Source organism: Episyrphus balteatus, chromosome 4 (assembly GCF_945859705.1).
Source record: "Episyrphus balteatus chromosome 4, idEpiBalt1.1, whole genome shotgun sequence".
Classification (NCBI taxonomy): domain Eukaryota; kingdom Metazoa; phylum Arthropoda; class Insecta; order Diptera; family Syrphidae; genus Episyrphus; species Episyrphus balteatus.
This window is the reverse complement of record NC_079137.1, coordinates 28,659,575-28,679,744: the sequence shown is the minus strand read 5'-3', so window position 1 is coordinate 28,679,744 and position 20,170 is coordinate 28,659,575. Positions and strand designations below refer to the sequence as shown.

At 30.7% G+C, this 20,170-nt stretch overlaps 1 protein-coding gene across 4 annotated transcripts in view; it reads right to left on the bottom strand.

Moving 5' to 3' along the window:
• LOC129919581 (uncharacterized) overlaps window positions 1–20,170 on the bottom strand; it is a 68,589-nt gene that overhangs the window by 33,075 nt on the left and 15,344 nt on the right. For 3 of the 4 annotated variants that reach the window (XM_056000512.1, XM_056000514.1, XM_056000513.1), the window contains exon 2: window positions 19,224–19,625. In XM_056000512.1, the coding sequence (XP_055856487.1) occupies window positions 19,224–19,257 (34 nt within the window). In that variant the 5' untranslated portion in view covers window positions 19,258–19,625. Of the gene's footprint in view, window positions 1–19,223; window positions 20,149–20,170 lie in introns of those variants that run through there. The other variant, XM_056000511.1, reaches the window with a different exon arrangement.

Here is a 20,170-nt window from a genome sequence, read left to right as displayed (position 1 = left end):
AAAATTCACTCTCATTATTTTCTGTTTAGCAAGAAATAAAACAAACAAGTTACAAATCCTTGGCAATGCTCTTGAATTGATCGCAGTGAAGCCATTGTACTGTATTGGTATCTGTATCTGAGCCGAGAAAATCCAATGACACATAGGACACAAGATAATTTTCTACATTTACATTTTTTTTTACAAATTACAACGCAAAAATGTACAGAGTTTTGTTGTTTTATTTTTATTCTCATTCATTTTTGAATTTCATTGACATGAATTCTTTTCTGTGTATCATTAGATGTAAGTTTTGTACACATATAAAAAATATCTTAAAATAAGATTTTTCATTATGCATGTTGTACAGTCACTCACGACTCACAAAATACCATCATCAGCGATATCTGATTTGACAGACTACTGACTGTCAGTTGTGATATATATTTTTGTGGCAAGTGTGTGTGTGTGTAAAATTGATGAGGATGTATTTGTATGACAGTCAAATTGTCGCCTCATTTTGGCATTAAAAATACACAGCGACCTTGACTAATGCATTTTGTTATCACGGGTGGTGGTATTCTCATGCAGTGTTGAATTAGTATATTGAAAAGCTCTATAATTTAAGCACATAAATACCATGAGGATTTGCATAATATTGGACCCGTCATCACTATTTCATTCTAAAAAATTCCTATCCAAGTTTTTGTACATAGTTTGTACATGAATCAGTGAAAAAAAAAATTCTTTCCGTGTTGCAGTTAACAATTAGGTAGAAATATTTTACAATTACTTGTTTATTCGAATATAAACACAATTATTTCATTAATTCTTATTTATTTTTAGTTTGACATTTATCTACTTAGGTCCAAAAGAAAAAAAAATTGTAAATCATTGAAATATTAGACATAGACATTTTTATAATAATAAAAAATTATACAAAATTTAAGTGGATAAAATAAACTTAATATGCTGAAAATAGTTGCAGTACTTTAAGTGATTTTATACTTGGAGCCCTTAAAGAAAGAGGCCCTAATCAAGTTCTTTCTTTGTTTTTCAAATAATCCGTCACACGTGTGGGGGAGTCATATGGCGTATTATAAACATTGCATCCGTTGGTCGTTCCTCGTTCTTTCAAACATGAATAACACAGTTCATTAAATTTTTATATTTCAACAAATTTTGAAATTTTTAATATTTTACGACTAATTAAGGATGAGAGAAGAGAGGTTTTCATTGCAAATGAATATTAGTAGTTGTTTTTTTTTTCTTGATTTTTATAATGTACGAGCAGTATGATGTAGGAGGGCTAGTCTTTTTATGTTTGTATTTGAATAAATATTAATTATTTCGTTTTACTTTTTTTTTTTTGTTGTTTAATGGAAAAATATTTATTTTTTTTTAATTATTTGATTGCTGATTGCCAAGTACAGAATTAATTTTTTTAATAATTTATTGTATTTATTCTTTAATGAATACATTTGACATTTATTGCAAAAATAAATGTTTTTTTTCAAAAACAAACAAAATACGAAACAAAAAAAAAAATAGGTAGGATACAAAAATTGATAATGGTTCACTTAAAATATTTGAATTTATAATTAAATACATAACAATTAAAAAAAAAATAATAAAAAATTAAATTAAATTAAAACAAAAAAGTCAAATTAAAATTAAAATCGGTTGTAGCCCAGATAGAGCTATTTAAAGTGAACGCCCAACATACACTTAAAAAACGTTGTAACCCGAGAACGAAGTGAAAACGAAATGCTTCCTAAGTTTTTGGAACAGATTTTCATCTATTTCGTTGATGGTGGGACATTATTTATTAGATAAATCATTTAAAATGTAAGTTTATTGTGAAATTTTAAGTGCATACATTTCTTTAAAATGATAAAATTTGGACATACCTAATAGGAATAAAATTACTTGCCCTTTTACGAGTGACTATACTGCGTGACTTGTGAAAGTCAAAATTAAATTAAACAAACATTGGGTGCGCTTCTTCGTTCTTCATAAATAATAGAAAAGTCAAAAGAAACCGCGCATTCAGCCCAAGTGACGGCCCAGGTTGCCAACATCCCATCCCCCTCCAATTAAAACCGATACTGCTGAATATGTAGCTATATGACCCAAGTACACTTTTTAGTTCTAAAATACACCCTTAGTTCTAAAATTATAACGAATTTAATTTTTCACCTAAAAAAACCACATAAAATAATTTTTTTTGTTCATTGTAAAATCGTTAATTTATGACTGTGGTGGTTCGTTTGGCCAAGGTAAGTCCAGGCTAAACCACCATTTATTTTCGTGATCATAAATTTTGTTGGTTACAAAAACCAACAAGTTTCATTAATTTTTTAGAAAAAAAAATAGTACGCATACACCACAGTGACCTTTTTTAATTCAAATTTGAAGCTTAAGTTAGAATTCTTAGGCCCAATTTATTCACTCTCCATTATTTTTAAAGGCTCCATTAAAAATTATAAAAATGTCAAATCGCATACAAATTTTAAAATTTCCCTTTTTTAATGGCGACTTTAAATTTAATGGAGTGTGAATAAATTGGACCTTAGTCAAATAAATAACATTTTTTGAGGCACAGTGCCCACTTCAGTGGATTTAATTTTTCTAAAATATAAATTAAAAAGGCCACTGTCACTGAATACAAAATAATGCTTCTATAATTTTTTAACTAAGGGTAGGATATCGAAAATAAAAGTTGGGCTATCCTATAACGATAAAAATTTAATTTCTTCGGTTTTTGAAATGAAAAAACATTTTGTTATCTTTAGAAAAAATTGTGGGAGTTAGATCAAATATGTTGGGCTATCATGGGCTAACGTTGGGCAAACGAACCACAGTGAAATCAATGATTTTTACACTGAACAAAAAAAAAAATATCTAGCCTGTATCTTTTGATTAAGAACATGAAATCCAATTTCACTGTCTGCTGTGAACCTTTTACATTATTCATTGTAGGACATGAACTCGTTATTCTTTCATTCAAAAGCGAAGCATTAGGTTTTCCGTTGAAGAGGCTGCAACATTAAAACCGTCTCATCAGCATGTTTCACCAAAATATTTCGTCTTGCTTTTGCATGATGATGCGCATAATGTAATTCTTGATGTGTGAGCATGAATTGGAGGTTCTTTATATATTTTGCTGCATGGCAAAAGGTGAAAATATTAGCTCTAACCAACAACAACAAAAAATAAAAACAGTAGCAAAACAATACAGCTACAGAAATATGTACTTTCTCTGCAGTTATACACAGTGCAGAGGGATGCAATCTTTTTGTGCTATGCATCATGTAGCATCAATTCATCCATCCTACACCTACCGCTCACCTCAGTGTCTGTATTTCTTTCATAAAAAAAGTAAGGAACTCGACGAGGTTTCCAGAACTTGATGTTGGTGTTTTAGTGAGTAGATTGCTTAAGCGGAGTCAGCCTACAATTTCACATATAAACTCACACGGAATCACTAACCCTTTCTTGAACTATTAAACGTTCAATTTTGTATATTAACTTTATTCAATTTGTCCATCAAAACATATCAGGAGCTTCATTCAGAGACAACTTTGGTTGTCAGAACAGACTATTTAGAAAGTTGTTGTTTCCAAGTTTATTTTAGAAAGACAGTCCTGTTTTTGTATTTGGTCAGCATTTGAATTTTAATTTTGTTCATGAATACACAACTTGTCATTAAGTACCTATACCTTTTGCAAGTAAAAAGAAAAAGCCCTGGCAGTCATCGTTATATTTTTCAAGGATTAAATGAACCATATTACAATGTACGAGCAAGTCCTTTCACCGGGACGCGCAACTTAATGATATGAACGCGTGCTCTTTGCTCTCGTGTGTCATGGCCCCAGGACACCAAAATACAATCAGAATCATTTGGTTATGATCACATTTATTTACAAGAGATTATATCTTTAAGTATCAATTCTCATAAACAACGAACAACTTGGACTCAGATTATGTTCTAGTTAATTGAAGTTTCATTTCGTTATCTTTTGGTAAGTTTTTTTTTTTTTTAAGAGACAGAATTAAGTCGTATTTGCTGTTGAAATGTGTAATCAAGTCAAACTTTAAAATTAGTACTACAATAAAGTTACATGTTACAATAGAAGAGTTATTTTAACTCCTACGTGGGCTTAAGGTCAATTTTGTTCTTAATCTTACTGATATTATCTTATTACAAAAATCCTTTAGTGTGTAAAGGGTCATAAAAGTATAAGTTTAGGCAAACAATTAAAACTTTTCATTAATCAATTGTTGTTGTTTACCGAGCAAAACTTTATTAAGTACTGAGTTATCAAAAAATCACGGCTATTATTTGACGACTCTCAGCATTGCCTTAAATAAGAACTTTCTGTTATTATTCCTACACTTTTCGAAAAATCTTGCTACCGAAATTCATATTTTGCAATTCACTAGATTAATAAATTTGACACTAATTTGTAAATGCAGAGTGTATTAACTCATTCCAAGGATTACAATTACACACCCCAGCAAACTGCGCTTAGCTGCGTGTCGATTTTAAATAAATCTCTCATATAACTTGCTCCCTCGTTAAAATATTCATGAAAAACCACAAAAACAAATTCGTCTATACATAAAATATACTATACACTACCATGGATCTTCATAAAAAACGATAAACAAAAAAATGTTTGCCCGTCCTTCGTCAATTCAAATAATAATTCATTTGGCGTTTAAATTAAATAATGAAAGCATCCCTATAGCAAAAATAAATTTATACACATACATTTATGTGCGAATGTACCTAAAATATAAAATAATAATAATAAAAAAAACAACTCCCTAAACCCCCTTGCACTTTTTTTTTTCTTTTGAGGTAGAATTACAAAAAAGTACATTCAACACTGAACTTGAAGTGCCGCAAACACCCTATGCCATTCCACATCACAAAACAAGGAGAAGGATATAGAAGGATGAGTCAAGGATAAAGCCGCAGCAGTAAAATATAGAATAAAAGAATAAAAATCCTCTTTTATGATGATCGCGCAAATTGCTTCAGTCGTTTAATATAAATAAAATTTTATGAATTTGCAGAAAAAAAAACAAAAAAAAAACAAAAAATAAATAAAATTAAAAAAAAACAAAACGTTTGAAAGAAAATTCTTTTTGAAATGTGCTTCGAATTTTTTTGTTTGTTTTTTTTTTTTGCAAAGGATTTTTTGGTAAAACTCTCTCGCACTTTTTTTGTGGCTATCATTGTTTAGGGCATTTAATTTTTGGAGGTTTTACTTTTGTTTGTATATTATCTTCTTCTTGACTGAATGTTTATTATGGGTTTTAGATGGGTTTTGGTGGTAGGAATATGATGTAATCCTTAATACAACTATATTGGTAACAAAGACATACATTTTCAAATTCATACGGTGGAATAATTTTGAGAGGTTTTCTTTTTTGTTTCCAGATGTTTAGTCAAATGAAATCAAACTTTTATTTGCATGTATTTAGGTATGCTTATTTCAAGAAAATTTTTAATTCAATGGTGCCAATAGCCTTAACATTTTTATTACCTACCATACTAAAGAGAGTGTTGAATTCATTAATGGCAACTGATCGAAATGTTGGTACCTCGACAACAGTAAAATGAATGTGTGTTCACATGTACCAGCGATTGCAGTTTATTTCTCAAATTCGATAATGTTTTTATTCCAAAAATACAAAAACACAGACATGAATGAGACAGGAATGAGATAAGGGCATATTTCGGGATGATTCTTGGGTATATTCTAAGAAAAAAATTGTTCTACAGTAACTCTCTCTCTGCAAATACCCTTTAGCGATGATTTAAGAACAACGCTTACTTTAGTATTCCTTTACTCATGTTAATGTTGATTTCTCCGCTAGCACTTATGATTTAATAATGTCTTCATTTTTAGAAGAAATTTGTTCTTTGTAACTGCATTTAAAAAATGTTGATATCTTTTTTCATTGCTCGGATATTAATTTATAAAAGGTATTAATTTTTTCTCACCCATGATAATTTTTGACTTTTTTGACTTGTGACAGTGAAATGTCCTGGATTGGATCTGGTAAATCATATTGCAGAACCTACATCAATTAATATTAGCGATAAAATAAAAAAACGGATTCTATCAAGCTTACAAATTCAAGCAGCACACTTTAAATAACACTGGTCAACAAGGTTTTTGCCACAACAACCAAAATTACAAATTTGTTTATAATGAATTACCCCTCATAAAAACAGAACCTCGAAAACAGCCAAAATGACGTTTTTTAGCATTTTATAACGGTAATATTTCAAAAACGGAGGCCAATCGAATTTTTCTGACTTCAGATTCAGATTCAGCACCCCAAAAAATACTAGAATATATTTTGGTTATTGTGGCAAAAAAAAAGTCAAATTTTGTTGACCAGTGTAATTATTAAACTAGGTCTTAAAAAGAAATAAACTTAAACTACAAGATTAAATTTTTAATTCTTAACCATTTTTGACTAAAGCAAAACACATTTTATAAAGATTTTACTTTGTGCAGGTTTTCATAAATATCATAAAACCTATGAGTTTTCGGAAAACTTGTAAATGACTTTTTTGTTCATTACTGTTTTCTTCATAAGAATAAATTTACCTTTTGACCACCATCTTGGTTAAACAAGCAGTTTGTATTAAATATCTCTACTTTTGTTCATCCTAGGTAAAAGTTGGTTGACAAAAAAAGTAGAAAATTAAATTTCACGTCTTTTATGTTAAGAACCCTTTTTTGATATTCTGAACATTAAAAAGGTTACAAGCCAAAAAAGTAAAAAGAATATTTTTTATTTTTGAGCACTTTTTATCAAGGTTATGAAAAAAACTACCGAGAAAAGATTGTTAACCTTAAAACTATCTACAACTCTGCTATACGACTTTTTTGTTTCAAAAAAGTTATTATTTTACCAAGGATGAACAGAAGTCGAGATATTTAAAAAAAAAACTAAAATCCAAGATGGCGGCCAAAAGGTGAATTTCACGAAGGCACTGTACTAATGAGATTTTTTCAAAATTTAATTTTAATTTAATTTAAAACCGTAAAAATTCGAGATCAATAAGTAACACAGATAGAGCATTAGATGATTTTTCCACACTTTTAGTTTGGACTTTTACTTTTGGGATACCGTATTGAAAAATTGAAAACAAAAACAAAAAACAAAAAGTAATGGTTAGGGTCATATAGTTCTGTACAAAATTCGGTTCCATATTGCTGTTTACCATAGGTCTGTATTTCAAAATTCTGTAGATCCAAAATTCTGTATTTCAAAATTCTAGACTTCTAAATTCACTTATTTCGAAATTCTATAATACATTCCATTTCCATTTACAGAAGTTCTCTACCACATTATATGAATTTGATATGATACTGGCTATGTGACCGAGTTTATTTGATTAAAACTCGATATTTTTTTTACCAAAATCAAATGCTTGAAAAAAAATATATTCCATTTGAAATTGTCCCGCAATGTTTGTAATTTCCTTTTCAACATTTTTTATATTTCCTATTTTTTCATATTATGTTTCATTTTAAAACACATCAATGGAATTGTGAACACTTGTTTAATTGGTTAGCCTCAGGTAGTCTGTGTTTTTTAATTAAATCCGATTTTATTATTTATTATTTTCATTCTCTAGTGATTTTTTGTTAAGTTAATTTATTTTATTTATTTATTATTATGCTTCAAAAATCTTTAAATGGGTTTTAAAAAATTATTATTTAATTAAGTTTTTTTGTGGTCGTTGTGATTTGAGTTAGAGATCAATATAGGAAGGTAATGTCCTTATTTTTTCACTTTGTAAATTAAATCATTATACATAATTAAGTACTGTTTCTCGTGTGTAAATTGTATAGGTACTCCTACAAGATCGTCATCCATGAAAAACTCTTAGCAAAAGACACCTGCTTAATAATTTGTTATTGTTTTTCTTTGAATTTCAGAAAAACAAAGATTATCCACCAGACTCACATTGACTTTGAACTCAAACGACATTGAGTGTTTTTTTTTTTTTTACAGAAAATTAAGAATTTTAAGTCTGAACATTTTTTTCACGCCTACTCAGCCCAAAAATAAAAATTAAAAAAAAAAAAGAAATACCACAAGAAAAAACGACGACGACGGGTGACATTAACATCGGAATTTTTTCCAATGGAAAATACACTTTCAAGGTCTGACGAAAAGAAAATATGTTCAGAAATTCAGTAGCAAAATTTTGTTTGTTGTCAAAGGCGTAGAAATTTTACGACACCTTATCTGCGTCATTAACTCACGTATTAATGTGAAACAGTGATTTTTTATTTTTTTTTTTATTTTTATAAACACAAATTCGACGACTTAATTTAGTATACTTATATATGTATTTGAAAGTTTTTGGTTACTGACCGTGAAGAACTCTTGCGTTTTAATATAAAGTACGTTTGTTTTGATATCTAAAATAAATTACCTTCCACTTATTTGTTGAAATTTATAGAAATTTTGTGCATTAGTCAATAATGTTCATTATGCAGAGCAATAATAATTGTACAAAGAACCAAGAAAACCTTGTAATATTTTTGATGATTCAATCAAATGGAATTCCATTCAAAAGTTATAAATAAGTTGCTGTGCACATGGACTAATTTGTAGTTGCTAATATGCAAAACTATATTCTATACAGAGGTGGCGTCGCGACTGAATATTGAATATTTCTCATTTGTGTGTGTGATTGTCTGTAAAAGTTGATGCCACATTAATTGTTGCAAACACATTTTGGCAAAAGGCCAGAATTGGTTTGTTGTACCTACATCAGGATTTAAGCCATTTACAAGCACTACCGACTGACGAATAGACCAGAGACCCGACCAAATGAAAGCCTTCCGCTTTTGGGGACTTTTACTAATTGATGCCGGTAGTTATGGCGGCTTCTAGTGGCTAGTGCATGGGAAGATATTTTATTATTGGTTGTGTTTGGGATTTGTTTATTCAATTTTTTTAATCATTTTGGAAATAGAAAAATGTTTTTTTTTTTTCAGAAAATATTGAGAAAAAAAATGCTATAAATGCACTTTTATAAATCCTGTCGTTGTTTTTAAGACAACCTTTGGTTTATACAATTATTAATTTAAATAATTTTGTATACAAAAAAATTTAAAAATGGAAAATTAACTTAAATTTTTTTCAATATTCGTTTTTACTTGCGATATAGGTACTATGTATATATCAAGTTATGCATTCGTAAAAAAAATAAATTGCACGACTGGGGTCGCACGTACTTGCTCTTATGGTAAAAGTTAGTGTAATGTTAAAGCTTTTCATTCATAAAAATAAAGGAAAATTTAAAATTTGATATTTTCACGGAATTTCATAAGTGGTAAAAAAAAAATAAAATCAGATTTTATAAATAATTAAATACCGTTATATATGATCTTTTACAAAAAAATAAGTATGCCATTTTATTTCTTGTATAAAAAGGAATTTTCAGAAAAAAATTTTCGAAAATCGTAAGAGCGGTTTTTTTAAAAAATAATATTTTATATATAAAAATTTTCTAAAATTTTTCAAAAAAAAACTTGGTATGCCATTTCGAAGAAATAATTAATTTACACCTAAAAACGGAATTTCAAAATTTTTCACCGACCCGTTTTCAAAAAATTGAATTTTCAAAAAAAAATTTTGAAATATTTTTTAAAAATCCAAAAATGTGTTTTTTGAAAAATTAAAAATTTTTTTAAAAAATAATTGCTTAAACTTTTCTATATAAAAATTTTGGTCGAAATCTGTTTTGTAGTTCACGAGAAATTCATAAATCAAAAAAACGGTTCTATGGCAGGTACAGTTAATAACTGTAGAAAAAATATTTTTTTTTATTTCCAAAGAAAGCTTCTATATGCTGTACTACACACAAAAAATTTAATCAAAATCGTTAGAGCCGTTTTTGAAAAAAATTAACTTTTGTATTTCCGTTACATGACAGGTACCGTTAGTTTTGGTCCTAAAAAAAAAATTTCAATTTCTCCTCTAGTGAATCACCAAAAACTGTTAACTACCAAGTTTGAAGAAAATAGCTACAGTAGTTTAGGCTGTAGCTCGAGGTTCTTACAGACAGACAGACAGACAGACAGACAGACAGACAGACAGACAGACAGACAGACAGACAGACAGACAGACAGACAGACAGACAGACAGACAGACAGACAGACAGACAGACAGACAGACAGACAGACAGACAGACAGACAGACAGACAGACAGACAGACAGACAGACAGACAGACAGACAGACAGACAGACAGACAGACAGACAGACAGACAGACAGACAGACAGACAGACAGACAGACAGACAGACAGACAGACAGACAGACAGACAGACAGACAGACAGACAGACAGACAGACAGACAGACAGACAGACAGACAGACAGACAGACAGACAGACAGACAGACAGACAGACAGACAGACAGACAGACAGACAGACAGACAGACAGACAGACAGACAGACAGACAGACAGACAGACAGACAGACAGACAGACAGACAGACAGACAGACAGACAGACAGACAGACAGACAGACAGACAGACAGACAGACAGACAGACAGACAGACAGACAGACAGACAGACAGACAGACAGACAGACAGACAGACAGACAGACAGACAGACAGACAGACAGACAGACAGACAGACAGACAGACAGACAGACAGACAGACAGACAGACAGACAGACAGACAGACAGACAGACAGACAGACAGACAGACAGACAGACAGACAGACAGACAGACAGACAGACAGACAGACAGACAGACAGACAGACAGACAGACAGACAGACAGACAGACAGACAGACAGACAGACAGACAGACAGACAGACAGACAGACAGACAGACAGACAGACAGACAGACAGACAGACAGACAGACAGACAGACAGACAGACAGACAGACAGACAGACAGACAGACAGACAGACAGACAGACAGACAGACAGACAGACAGACAGACAGACAGACAGACAGACAGACAGACAGACAGACAGACAGACAGACAGACAGACAGACAGACAGACAGACAGACAGACAGACAGACAGACAGACAGACAGACAGACAGACAGACAGACAGACAGACAGACAGACAGACAGACAGACAGACAGACAGACAGACAGACAGACAGACAGACAGACAGACAGACAGACAGACAGACAGACAGACAGACAGACAGACAGACAGAATTGCCGGACCCACTTTTTTGGCATTCTCCATCATCGTAATGTCATGTAAAATTGTTATCTCGAGTTCGATTTTTTTTACGAATCCTAAACTTGCCCTATAGTACCTATATCGCAAGTAAAAAAGTTGAGATAATATTTTTCCATGACATTACGATGGTAGACAATGCCAAAAAAGTGGGTCCCGGAAGTCCGTCTGTCTGTCTGTCTGTCAGTCTGTCAGTCTGTCAGTCTGTCAGTCTGTCAGTCTGTCAGTCTGTCAGTCTGTCAGTCTGTCAGTCTGTCAGTCTGTCAGTCTGTCAGTCTGTCAGTCTGTCAGTCTGTCAGTCTGTCAGTCTGTCAGTCTGTCAGTCTGTCAGTCTGTCAGTCTGTCAGTCTGTCAGTCTGTCAGTCTGTCAGTCTGTCAGTCTGTCAGTCTGTCAGTCTGTCAGTCTGTCAGTCTGTCAGTCTGTCAGTCTGTCAGTCTGTCAGTCTGTCAGTCTGTCAGTCTGTCAGTCTGTCAGTCTGTCAGTCTGTCAGTCTGTCAGTCTGTCAGTCTGTCAGTCTGTCAGTCTGTCAGTCTGTCAGTCTGTCAGTCTGTCAGTCTGTCAGTCTGTCAGTCTGTCAGTCTGTCAGTCTGTCAGTCTGTCAGTCTGTCAGTCTGTCAGTCTGTCAGTCTGTCAGTCTGTCAGTCTGTCAGTCTGTCAGTCTGTCAGTCTGTCAGTCTGTCAGTCTGTCAGTCTGTCAGTCTGTCAGTCTGTCAGTCTGTCAGTCTGTCAGTCTGTCAGTCTGTCAGTCTGTCAGTCTGTCAGTCTGTCAGTCTGTCAGTCTGTCAGTCTGTCAGTCTGTCAGTCTGTCAGTCTGTCAGTCTGTCAGTCTGTCAGTCTGTCAGTCTGTCAGTCTGTCAGTCTGTCAGTCTGTCAGTCTGTCAGTCTGTCAGTCTGTCAGTCTGTCAGTCTGTCAGTCTGTCAGTCTGTCAGTCTGTCAGTCTGTCAGTCTGTCAGTCTGTCAGTCTGTCAGTCTGTCAGTCTGTCAGTCTGTCAGTCTGTCAGTCTGTCAGTCTGTCAGTCTGTCAGTCTGTCAGTCTGTCAGTCTGTCAGTCTGTCAGTCTGTCAGTCTGTCAGTCTGTCAGTCTGTCAGTCTGTCAGTCTGTCAGTCTGTCAGTCTGTCAGTCTGTCAGTCTGTCAGTCTGTCAGTCTGTCAGTCTGTCAGTCTGTCAGTCTGTCAGTCTGTCAGTCTGTCAGTCTGTCAGTCTGTCTGTCTGTCTGTATAAGGAGCTACAGCCTAAACGGATGGACCGATTGATGTCAAACCTGGTATGCAGCGTTATTTGGCGACTCTCCAGAGGGGTTTTTGGAATTAATTTTTTTGGACCAAAAATAACGGTACTTGTCATATACCGATTTTAGTAAAATTGAAATATCTCAAAAACGGCTCTAACGATTTTGTTTAAAAAATTCAAATGTTAGTTTAAAGTTAGGGTCTATCTTGTAATGAAAAAAATTTTTTTTGAAAATCATTATTAACGGTACCTGCCATAGAACCGTTTTTTTCAAATCCGATTATCTCCAAAACTGCTTATTCGATTTCAACGAAACTTTTTGTGAAGAAGCATTTATATAATTTAAATATAAGCCAAAAATAAAATTTTGAAAAAAATAATTTTTGGATTTTTAAAAAAATTTTGAAAATTTTTTTTTGAAAAATCAAATTTTCGAAAACGGGACATTTAATTTTTTTGAAATTTTGTTTTTAGATGTTGATTAGTGATTTCTACAAAATGGCATACCAATTTTATTTTTAAACTTTTTTTCCAAAAAATTATTTATAAAAAATTAGTTTTTTAAAAAACGGCTCTAACGATTTTGAAAAATTTTTTTCTAAAAATGCATGTTAATATATCAATCAAAACTGCATACTTGTTTTGTAGGGCAATTTAATTTCAGATATTATTTTATTTTTTTTAAAAAACGAATTTTATTTTTTTTTCCAAATTTTTATATAAAAATTCTTAAAAATTTAAGCAACTTTAACTCTAAGAGCAAGTTCGTGCGACCCCAGTCGTGCATTTTATTTTTTAATACAAGTGGATTTAATTTTAATTATACTAATTATATTAAAAACGTAAATATTCAAAATAAATAAATACAATTTGTACGGTTTCAAGGTTAAAATCACCTGAAAAGTGCCTATTTCAACAAATTTGGTAGCTCCTTTTCTGGACAAAAATTCTTCTTCTTCCTTTCAGTGGGTGCTGGCTGTTATGATTTCGATGTCTGGTAAAAACAAAAATCTGAAGTTTTACCAATTTGAAGTCGTTTTGTGTTTTTATGTATGTATACAATTTAATAGCCAACAAGATTCCAATTCCCATAGTTTGCGAAGCAAAGAATAGAGATAATTATATCACAACAAAAAAATAAACGTAAAAAAAAGAGCCAAATTCTCTTATGTTAAAATTATGCTGGCACAAAAAGTACCTACTGAGATGTAAAAGTGTACCAAGCTCTAAATTTGTATTTGTATGGTTTTAAATTTGTATCAATTAAATTTTGATTGTTTACTTGACAGTTTTTCTTTTTATTATCGATTTTTTAGGTTATTTGAAAAATTGCAAAGCAAGCAATTAAAATTTAATTGATACAAATTTAAAACCAAACTTTAGAACTTCGTACACTTTTACATCTCAGTACTTTTTGTGCAAAAATAATTTTAACATAGTAGAACTTGGCTATTTTTTTAACGCTTATGTTTTTGTTGTGATTTCATTACTTTTTGAAGGTTTTGCTGTAAAATTTAAAATCTATATTAATTGGTTATTCTAGCGACTTTCCTTTAAAATAATCTCAAGCTTCTCATATTTCCTGATTCTTTTAAGGCAGTTGTGTTCGAATATCTAAGGAAGGGAGATCACACCCTCTGATTCGAGAATTTCTATTTTTAAAATATTTCCTTTGCATAAGAGCTTTATAAGAAAAGTCAGCGTAAATGGGCGGTTACCATGCCCTCTGGCTAAAATTCTCAAATTTCAAAATTTTTCCTTTGTATTAAAATGGGATTTTAGATGCAATCCTAAACATTTAAATGAATACCTACTGCTACTACAATTCCTCAAACCAGGAATTCCCATTTTATTCGTAATAAAAATTATTCATGATTAAAATTTGATAAAAATAACATGAACAGAACAACATTGAAGTTTGTTTTGCTTTTTTGTAAAATTTGGTACAGTGAAACAGGTCACCGACGATATGGCACTCAGACTCAGGGGTGTACCTACAAAATCAATCCATTAAAATAAATTTAAATTAAATATTCAGGTTGTAAGTATTTCCGATTCTTGTAAACATGAAATCAATTACTATACGTATTTATTCTATTAATATTTTATAAATATTACTTGGATACTGTATAAAAGAACTGTTGTCTTGCAGCTTCAAACTTTTTTTTGATCATTGAAGAAAAATAACATTCATATCTTCTTTGAAAAAAACTTAGGTTCATCAAAATTTTTGAGTTCGTAAACATAATCAGAATAAAACTTTCTTGATACAATTTTTCTGCTAATTTTCATTATCCTTAAGTTTAAACTCTCAAGCAATTTAAAGCATTAAGTTAATTATGATAATCATCATAACAATTTAAAGTATTTTTTTTAAACCCTCAAAATATCTTCAACATTCTTAATGTTGTATATAACGAGAATACAAACCACACATTGCACATCGTCCTTTTCTGTAATAATTTTATGTTTTCACATAAATCATATATATACGGTTACCTTCTTTTAAAGTGATTCACCTGAGTTATACTGTTTCACAGTAATGTGATATTGCAGAAAGGATATTACTCTTTAATGGCGTCTGCTTCTGTAAATGTAGAATAATACATTTTATGACGAATAAATTACGCACTAATGCTGATGCCTTTTCCCTCAAGAAGTTTTGAAAACATTTAATTCCGAGGGTTTAAATATCTTTAAAATGAGTAAAAATAAAATACGCAAAATTTCCGGAAGATTTATACATTAAAAATGTACCAGGTAAATTGTATTATCATAATTTAAAGATGATTTTTTTTTTTTAAATTTAATGTATTTGATGGGAAATTTGTTTTTTTTTTGAAACAAGAATCACTTTAGTTTTACGAGAATCCGTTGAAAATTATAATGTTTTGAATTAAAAAAAACATTGTTTATATAATAATCCTTCAATTTTATTCGTAAATTTCAAGATTGGTAGTAAATTATCCAAAGGTTTGTACTTCCTTTTTATCTATATTAAGGCCAAAGCAATTTTTTTTTTTCATTTTTTTTTAACATTTCCCAAAATGATATTCTGGTTTTTCTTCATACTCTTCCAATATCATGAGTCATTGTAAAGAAAAGTAATTTAGTTGGAAAACGCGCCCTGATACAAGATTCTTTAAATATCTTCACTCTATTGCGTTTTTCTTGCGATTTCTTTTTTAAATATTAAACAAAAATGCGTATCACGACCAAAAGAAATATTTTAACGCATAAATCGTTTCAGGCCAAGGTCAAATAGAAATATTTTCAAAACAGTAAACAAAACACTTTCAATGGGAAACGTAATGTTTTAGTGTGCTGTCGCCCCGAAGCGGAGGCGCCAATTCGCAACCCAGAACTGTCATACTCAACAACCATTTATTGTAAAATTAACATCCAATTCCTCTTACCACCCACCACCCTCTTACAATTATACAAAAAAATTAGAAAGTATCTTTCAGATACCCCAGCAATAAATTAATACAAAAAGTAGAAAAAAAAACAATACAAAATACAATCAATACCAAACTAAGATTCAGGAAAAGGATACCCTTATCCTTATTGTTGGCCTTTCCAAACAATGAAAGATTATAATCTTTCTCTAACCCTGGAAAAAAAAGGGTACACAATAGTTAAAGATTTTCTTTTTTCTCCGAATATTATAAGACGAAGCACAATTATTGGTCCTTGATCCCTTTGGTTTCTCGGCTTCCTTTGTGATGTTTTTATTTGAACTTTAAGATAAAAGTGGAGAAAAAAATTTCTGTTTATAATAAACTTCCTTATCCTTAGATTTCCATTTAAGAAAAGGACGTGATTACTTCATTGTCTTGAGGGGTCTAAATTTCATAATAGACCCGGGACACCCGGGTTCGAAAGGAAAAAAGTTTACTTTTTGATTATTTTTTTTATTTTTTGAAGGAAGATACCAATTTTCATTATCAATTTCAAATAAAACTTTGTTTGCATTTTGTATGTTTATCTGTAACTATCACAAATTTATAAACAAAATTGATAGATAGTTTTGGGTGTATTTTCATAGTCAGGGAAATAAAATTGATAAATATTTATCTTTTTTTTTCTAAAAAACAAAACGGTAACAATTCGATGGACCAAATTGCAAGATTATTTTATAATGGTTGGGGGACAAATTTTTTTCTTGGAATGTGTTTGGGTGAATTTTGTGAATGGAGATATAACCAAAATGTAAGCGAGCATTTGCTTAGCTCTATTTTTGAGCTTTAAAAGGTTTTCGGGGGTGTTAAATGACATGAGTTTTCCAACTAATGTGAATAGGCTAATTTGACACTATTTTACATTCTTAATATAACAACTGATGCTCTTTCATTTTTTCTAAGTCTAAATACCTCGGCCATGCGATTTGTAGAACTGCCTGGACTAGTTATAGGTATAATAAGAATTGTTGACAGGTGTCTTATTTGATTCTTCCCACCAATATTATGTCAGAGATTTTTTGTCAAAATTATGATTCCACCACTACCACAAAAAAAATATGTAATATATGAAAATAAAAAATGTAAGGAAATTTGTTGTCTCTGTTAATTCCCCTGGCGTATTTTTTTTTTGTAAAATACTTAAATTTTAAATGAGCCTTAAATCACCGCGTTTAAAATTTTAAAAGCCAAATTTTGAGAAATTGGAAACTAAAATTTTGAGGAGCCTGTAAAGTAAAGTTGGAAGGAAATTATTTTTTCCTACTAATCATAAGTATTCTGAGTTTTGTTGGATGGAAATTATTCTTTCCTACTAATCATAAGCAATCTGAATTCAATTTTTTAGCATCGGGAAAGAAAGAACTTAACTTGATGCAAGCAATTTTGTTGGTACTATTATGATTTATGAAACTCCATTGTAGCTTGTCTTCCATTTGCCCCCTTTAAGAATTGTATATCATAGTCAAACAATTTGAAGACTTTTAAATTAATTTTTTGGTATCACTTCCAACCTAGGCTGTAGGTCAAAAAGTTTTATTTTGAGAAATCGTTTTTTTTTTTTTAACAGAGTAATGTATTTTTTTGAAACATTTTGGAGTATCGATTAAAATAAACAGTCTTACGATTTAAGTTTTTTTTATAAAATTCTTTTTACACAAGGCATTGATTGCCATACCTCGTTTATAGTACAAACCCAATTAAAGATGAAGTTCTTGTAGATTTAAAAACAATTTTTTTGATAATTTTTAACATTTTATTGAATTTCTTATAAAATTAAGCTAAAAATATTCTTTTATGAATTTTTGGATTTTATGTACGTGGAATCCATTTATACGTTTTGTTTAAAGCAAGCGTTCATAAAACTCAAGACGCAGAGTCTATAATTTAACGAGCTAAACCTATAACCAACTCTACCAAAACTCATAACTCCTGAACCTATGACCAAATTATCTTATGTAATCTTATGGTCTTTTTTAATGGTTACCAACTATGGATTTATATATTTATTGACAAACACGTGTTTTCAGGTACCTTAAAAAAACCCTTTTGTGAAAAAACATGGATATCAAAATGATTATAATTTCTTACTTAGAGGTGTTTGAGAAATTCAAATTTTTTGTCATCGGCTGGTTAGGTCGTAATGATGTTTTAGTCAAAAAACATTACATTATTACGACCTTACACCCAACCAGCTGATGCGAAAAAATCATAATTTCTCTAACACAACATCTCAAATAATGTAAACACTGGGTAAAATAAATCCTCACCATAGGTATATAAATTCTTACTTGAGAATAATTGACTATTTTCACTTAAAAATTATAATATTTACTGTTTTCAATTCAAAAAATAATGTACATAACTGCAAGATTATGTGCATTTTGAATAAACTAATTTTTCATAAAAAAAACTAGTTCAGTAGTGCCTTAAAGTGGCATCGTTTCGAAAAAGTGGTAACATTCTTGAAAAAAAATCTCTCGAAATTGTGTGCAATGCTTCAAGCGTCTAACTCTATTCTACTAATTTTTAATTTCCTGCATGTAAATATATACTGAATGAAGTTGGCAACAATGACACGATAAAACATTTATAATTTTAACGGTCGTTTACATCAGATTCAATTATTTTGATGACTGAATTTTGTCTTCAAGTGCATTTATTGCTTACAGATATCTATTTATCGATAATGATAAATGGTAATGTAAACAAAGCGTATCTACAGTTGCGCGGAATCTAAAGACTATGAAGTGAAACTTTGTCAGACTTCTTCAAATGGTCGGTAGTCAATAGTTTTATAATGATTTTGCAATGGCTATCGGGAAAATACCAAAAGTCTTTGTTTCTTGCTTGTTTGTTTAATGCCTTGTTGTGAATTTGTGAATATTTTGTTCACACTTTTAATCTAAAAGTTTGTTTGTAGGTGCATTTCATTCAATTAATTGATGTATTTATACATAAATTAATAAACAATTTGAAATTGATCTGAAGTATTCAAAGAGACAAAAATCTTTATAGTGCATATTCTTTCTGTTTGATGAAAGCACTGAAGCAATCTAATATGTAACATTTCAAGTGGATTTCATACACAGGCTGTTTTTTTGGAAGGGGTTTGTATTAAAAATGAAAATGTTTGTATTCTTATCTAGGTGAGAGGTTTTGGTACACCCTGTATTGATTTTTTTTAGGAACACAAGTATTGTATCTTTTTATCAATAGTTGAATCAATTTTACATACAAAAATAATAATTTGAAATTTTAAAAATAAAATAATGTTTTTAAATTAATACTCACTCCCTTCAGGATCAGTGTCATCGATGTAAATCATCTCTGGCTTTGGTTTCTTTTTATGTATCCTTTTTTCGTTTCCTATTTTGACTTCAAGGAATCTTTACTTCAGCTGACACCAAATATTTTTACGTTTTTTGTGTTACGATTTAATTTCTGTTGTTTTATAATTCACAGTATTTTATTTTTTTCCACTTGCACTTCACAAATATTTTCACAACATTATTTGTTTAATTTGTTGAATTTTGTACAAAAATATTGAGAGGGTATTTATATAACTATATATCTATATATTTTATTTTGTTGTTGTTAAAAAAATATATTTAAATTTATTTTAAAGAATTTTCTCTTGCCTTTGTTTCATGTATATTAAATTATTATTTTTTTTTTAATTTTTGATCTCTTCTTCTGCAAATAAACACAAAAATGAGGGAATAAAACATTTATTTTATTATTATCTAAGATTAGATATTTTATTTTTGATGAAAAAGACAATCACAAAGGCGAACGACAACGTGGACGGACGGCAACAACGACAAACGGCAACGGCCACGGTTTCGACCTTCACTATCGCGAAATGTTTTTGTGAATAAAAACACACAAATATAAATTAGAGTAACAAAAATAAAAGAGTATGAGTATCTATAGCTGCCGATATTTGTTATGATTTTATCGTCTATTTAAACAACGATGACTGACGGTGGGTGGTTGATGATATAACATGCACTGAGAGTTGAGTCGTTATTTTACGAGTGTGAAAGCCCTCTTTTGTCGGTTTTGCGTGATTGAGTTTGTTTTTATTTGAATTTTTGTTTCTCTAATTTTTTGAATTCGTTTTCATTTGTTTTCTTTTGGTTTCAGGGGTGCAAACTTTGGCAAACGATTTAGTAAAGTTACCCAATTGAAAACATTGAATGAATGAATATACAGTAGAGCCAAAAATTTCAATTTAA